This window comes from Eufriesea mexicana, unplaced genomic scaffold, assembly GCF_001483705.2.
Source record: "Eufriesea mexicana isolate 0111107269 unplaced genomic scaffold, ASM148370v2 scaffold422, whole genome shotgun sequence".
Classification (NCBI taxonomy): domain Eukaryota; kingdom Metazoa; phylum Arthropoda; class Insecta; order Hymenoptera; family Apidae; genus Eufriesea; species Eufriesea mexicana.
The window spans coordinates 666,832-671,674 of record NW_016908602.1 but is presented as its reverse complement, the minus strand read 5'-3'; the positions used below and the strand labels follow the sequence as shown (position 1 = coordinate 671,674).

Here is a 4,843-nt window from a genome sequence, read left to right as displayed (position 1 = left end):
AACTAATATTAATGCATTGAAGGTTTATTTGTAAGGAAATATGTCAGTACCTTCTCCTTTCTTTTTATCATTAATTTCGTAACTAGATAGGGAAAGTTACATTTTAACAATAAAGTTGGTGTTGCCTCCCTCTTTTCTTTTTTAGTTCTTATATTTAGTGATAAATATATTAAACATAAAAATGCTAAACACGCGTATGTACTTACATGTTCATGTTATTTGTCATTAATTAGAAGTTTGCATAGCTGTACTGGCTTTTATTAGTATTTCTTCTTTTTATACAAGCGCTATTTTCTATGTAACTGAAAAATAACTTTTAAAGTGTAATAATAATATAAAATTGTATTAAAATTAATATTCTATATAATACTGTTTAAACTATATAAAATACATGAAATAGATAGGGTATGTAAGGATTCATGAGATTTTTTAGCTACAAGTACGTATCTGTAAAATATTATAGTAACAAATAGAATACATAATTCGTCTCACATTTTTATATATTGTACATATACTTTTACTTAATATTAGTTATGATTTCACATCATGCTCTTCTTATTCGTAAAAATATTTGTAATAAAATAAAAATTATATCATTCATCAATCAACGATGTGTTGGAACTATTGGAAATAATAAACAAATGTTCTTTACGGTTATTATGATACCATGCTGTTCAGTCATTGTCGTCAGTGACATTTGCTAACAAATTCTTTACAATCGCTATATGTAACCGAGCAAATATTTGTTGTTTCTGTACATTTTTCAATAAACAATATTATTTAAACTGAAGCGAATTTTATATTATGCACGACATACAAAACCAAAGGTATAAATATAAATAATAATATAACAAAGTGTAGAATTTCTTTATGAACAAAATAATTTTTGGAATTTGTGTTGTCGTTTACTAGACCCGTCAAATGAGACTAGAAAATATTTTACTTAAATAATTTAAGAATATAAGTATATTATAAAATTTTGGCAGTATATCTAAACAATATAATAACATAACCCAGGTAAATTTTTTGCAATTTCAAACATATTAACAATATATAGCAATATCATACATTTTAATCACGCATCAACTTTGGTCACGTGGTCTCGGATACTTTGCGGGATCGAATAATTTTTTTATGCTTCACTGGCTCTGACACACTGTCATTATCAGACATTGATGAATCTCTTAATGTTTTCCTTCCACGTCCTATGTTTCGTTCTTCATTTTCAGATCCAACTGATTCTCTGTTTGATTTTCGCCTTTGACGTTGTGGAATTTGATTCTGAACCTCCATAGCTTCACGAAGGTGTTTTCTTTTTGCTTCCCAAAACATTTCTTGTCTTTGTGTAATTTCAGGATATCTATTGAACAAAATATGTAAATATAGTATCAAATATTAGTTTTCCTCGTTATTATAATAAAAGATTATTATACTTTTCAGTAAACTCTTTAGTAGATGGAATAACTAATCGCCATCCTTTTTTAGGTTCATGTACTCCTAGATTTGTGAATATTTCTTTAATTTCATCAGGAGGCAATTTAATAACAGATGAAACTATTTTTCGATCTACGAATTCGTGTTCCGTGAATGATAATAACTAAAAATGTATAATTTTAGTACAATAATAATTTTTTTTTATGACATGCTTATAACTTACTTAATAAATAAAACACTTACGATATAATCTCGAGCTCTACACATAAGTTCTGCTGGAATACCATTATCTGACGATATACTATCTTTTGGATATAGAAGTTCGCTATTTACTACCCAATTTCCTTGTACTAAAACTGCTACTTGTTGTAAATATTTTAAAATAGCTGATGTTTCTTGATCTGGTGACAAAATTGATCTTAACTGTGCAAAGGATATTACTTTGGCTATAAAAGAAACTTGTATTACTATATGGAGATCTAAAATTAATATATGTAAAAATCTTGGAGATACTAACCATCTTTCATGAGTATCTTAACTTGATCAAGAAGAGGTAGAGTCCTAATATAATTGAGAGATGTAGTATGGTTGGAAACATTTGATTTTAAATAGTGATCTTCTTTTGCTTTAGGTGCTAATAATTCTAAATATTGTTGAGTTGATATATTTAATGTGTTTACAGTTTCATCAGTAGAAGGACAAAACATTTCTAAACGTGTAAGCTGAAAATATATTTCTATAATAAATATCTGATATAATAAATATTTCAACAATAAAACCAATTGAAAATAATATTAACCTCTGCCTGAGTACTATTCACTGGATTATAATTTGTATGAATCCATCTTTCTTCTAAACTTTTCTTAGCATAATGTTGGAAAGATTGCTCTTGCATCTTTTTCATAAATTCAGGTTTTTGTCTAGCAAAAGTTACATTAACTTGTTTTGGACCTTCTTCTTCTTCATCATATTCTGAATGTTAAAAGAATATTACATTCAAATTAAATTGAATTAATACAAAAATTATTTAAATGTTACCTTCACCCATATTTTTGGCTTCTTCTCTTACACGTTTATCACTTTTATCTAGATAATTAAATTGAGGGCGCATTTGAACTATTCCTCTCAATGGTGTTATATGTAACTCCCCATCTTGAAAAATGCCAACTCCATAATTAGAACAATTTGGCAATGCTCGAGAAGATTGTAATACTGTTTTGTCCATAACATTACTATAACATAAAATTTGTAATATATCATATAAGGCAAATAAATCATTTATTTATGTAATTATAATGTTTTAAATACCTGTCAAATGCCTTTTCATCATCTTCTTGATCAATCTTTGAATCTCCATCTGCATTTATTGCAATTTGCTCACCTTTACTTTGATCATAATTGACACTATGTGTATCTACTGCTACTTCTATGAGAACTTCTTGATTCTCTGGCTTTATTGAAGTTTTTAAGAAAGTTACATTGTCATATCCTTCTTTACAAGAACGAACAGGATATTGAAAAATAAATAATTTTTCTGCAAGTGTTTTTGAGAGGTATACTGGAATCTATAATAAATTTAAATTTCTATTTTCTATTCATAAACAAATAAATACTTTATTTTACAAACATTCTATTTCTTTTTAATTCGTATATTTAATTAGTAAGAATATATATGTAATTGTTATCACACATTCGTTATTTTAGAAAATTTATTTGAAAGAATAATTTTAATAATTTACGATATTATTAATTTACATAATAATATCTTTACAAATGTCTAGTACAAGTTTATTTAAGTATACTAAAAATAATTATTCATTGTAATAATCAAAATTTGTATTAGACGTGACAAAATATACATTGTAACAATTCAAGTACATAACCTATAGTTAATCTAAACTTAAAAAAACTGAAAGAAAATAAGATTTATTTACGAACCTCTTTAACCACTGGATCACTATCATTTTCCATTGCATTAGAATCAGACATTTAAATAATAGTGATTTCGTACTGATCGTTTAATGCTAGCTAGATATGCTTTAATACAAATACTTGAATTCTGTACCACGTTTTTAGCAGATAATTGAGATAAAATCCAGCTAGATGAAATATGTACTTATTAGGTATATGTTAAATGACAGTATAATAAAATGCAATAAAAATAAAGATTGTTTATTATCAATTATTGTACAATATAATGATAATTATATATAGTAAATAATGCATAATACTGAATTATCTGATTTATATTCACATTTTTATCTAACATTTCTATTCGTATAACTTTGTTATGTTTGGACTTTATCACTGCTACCAATGCAGCTGAATTTCACAAGTTACTGTCAGATTTTAATCTATGTTAAAAAGCATTGTAAGTTTATTGTTTGTAGACTGAAATAAAGTGATTTGATTTGTGATGATATTTATTTATTCAACAAAATAATATATAATATATCTACAGTAAATCATAAAGAAGTTCAGATTAATCTATGATTTAAAGTTTAATGAGACTTTTGTATTGAGATTATTATTATAAATGTGCATTAAAAATTTACTCAGTATAGAAATTTTATAATAAATACAAGTAAAACAATAATATTTTAATATATAAGTATAATACAATAAAGCATTAACTTTAATTGTAAAGCATAATTACAATTTATTTATTTGTAATTATAGTAAAGTGAACAGTTCTAAATAAATTAACAAAATGACATCAATGTTTGATCAGTATGAACAAGCATCTCAAAGATCAAAACAAATATGTGCACCACCACTTCGTCCAGACATTGTACGTTTATAAGTAATATAAGTTTTTTTTCATTCTACATTATATATATTTTATAAACTTTAATTTCATGCTTTCCTTTTGATATGTATAAAATTTTTATTTTTATCTTAAAAATAGATATTAAGAAATAAATGTCTTATCAATCTTTTAGAGTACCGCTGGATTTATCCAAATGAAATTTCAAGATGATGGGCCAATTTTTATAAAGCAAAAAGTTAATTTTTTACCATCTGACAAAATTTTACACCTTGTTGTTAATAATAATATCGTTATTATTGCTATGGCTAATAATATTCTTTTACGTATTGATTTGAAACATCCTAATTCACCTGAAGGTATTATTCTCTTAATTACTTTTAGTAATATAAAATATAAAATTGGTAATATGATATAAAATGTTTATTTCAGAAATTGACATATCTAAATATACAATGAATATGAATATGTCAGGAATGTTTCTTGATCCTTTGGGTAATCATTTGTTAATAGTTTTAGTTCCAAACAACCAAGTTAATCCTGCCCCTGAATTATTTTATTTACACAGAAAAACAAGAAAGTTAAAACAGGTAAATAAAATAAATAGGTATAATAAAAATAATATATTTTATATATGATAAA

General features: G+C 25.1%; 2 protein-coding genes across 2 annotated transcripts in view; one reads left to right on the top strand and one right to left on the bottom strand.

Moving 5' to 3' along the window:
- Positions 1 to 988: 988 nt before the first annotated feature.
- Polr3E (RNA polymerase III subunit E) lies at positions 989 to 3,423 on the bottom strand. The gene is made up of 8 exons (XM_017897097.1): positions 3,373 to 3,423; positions 2,743 to 2,999; positions 2,473 to 2,666; positions 2,234 to 2,406; positions 1,952 to 2,156; positions 1,678 to 1,880; positions 1,434 to 1,597; positions 989 to 1,360 (listed from the first exon to the last, which is right to left on the bottom strand). Exons 1-8 carry the CDS (start codon positions 3,421 to 3,423, stop codon positions 1,093 to 1,095), a joined length of 1,515 nt encoding a protein of 504 aa, XP_017752586.1. The 3' UTR covers positions 989 to 1,092.
- A 309-nt stretch (positions 3,424 to 3,732) lies between these two features.
- The window catches only part of dor (vacuolar protein sorting-associated protein 18 dor), a 6,256-nt gene continuing 5,145 nt past the window's right edge, over positions 3,733 to 4,843 (top strand). Inside the window, exons 1-4 of the mRNA XM_017897085.1 lie at positions 3,733 to 3,805; positions 4,114 to 4,225; positions 4,377 to 4,560; positions 4,634 to 4,791. Coding sequence (XP_017752574.1) covers positions 4,145 to 4,225; positions 4,377 to 4,560; positions 4,634 to 4,791 — 423 coding nt within the window. The 5' untranslated portion in view covers positions 3,733 to 3,805; positions 4,114 to 4,144. The remainder of the gene's footprint in view (positions 3,806 to 4,113; positions 4,226 to 4,376; positions 4,561 to 4,633; positions 4,792 to 4,843) is intronic.

What these genes read in the sequence shown, in the direction of transcription:
- Polr3E (XM_017897097.1), bottom strand. Translation starts at nt 3,423, where the DNA reads ATGTCTGATTCTAATGCAATGGAAAATGATAGTGATCCAGTGGTTAAA. An exon ending in TGAATAGTACTCAGGCAGAG is followed by an intron (nt 2,157 to 2,233) that starts GTTAATATTATT and finishes ATATATTTTCAG; the next exon opens with CTTACACGTTTAGAAATGTT. An exon ending in TAAGATACTCATGAAAGATG is followed by an intron (nt 1,881 to 1,951) that starts GTTAGTATCTCC and finishes TTTCTTTTATAG; the next exon opens with CCAAAGTAATATCCTTTGCA.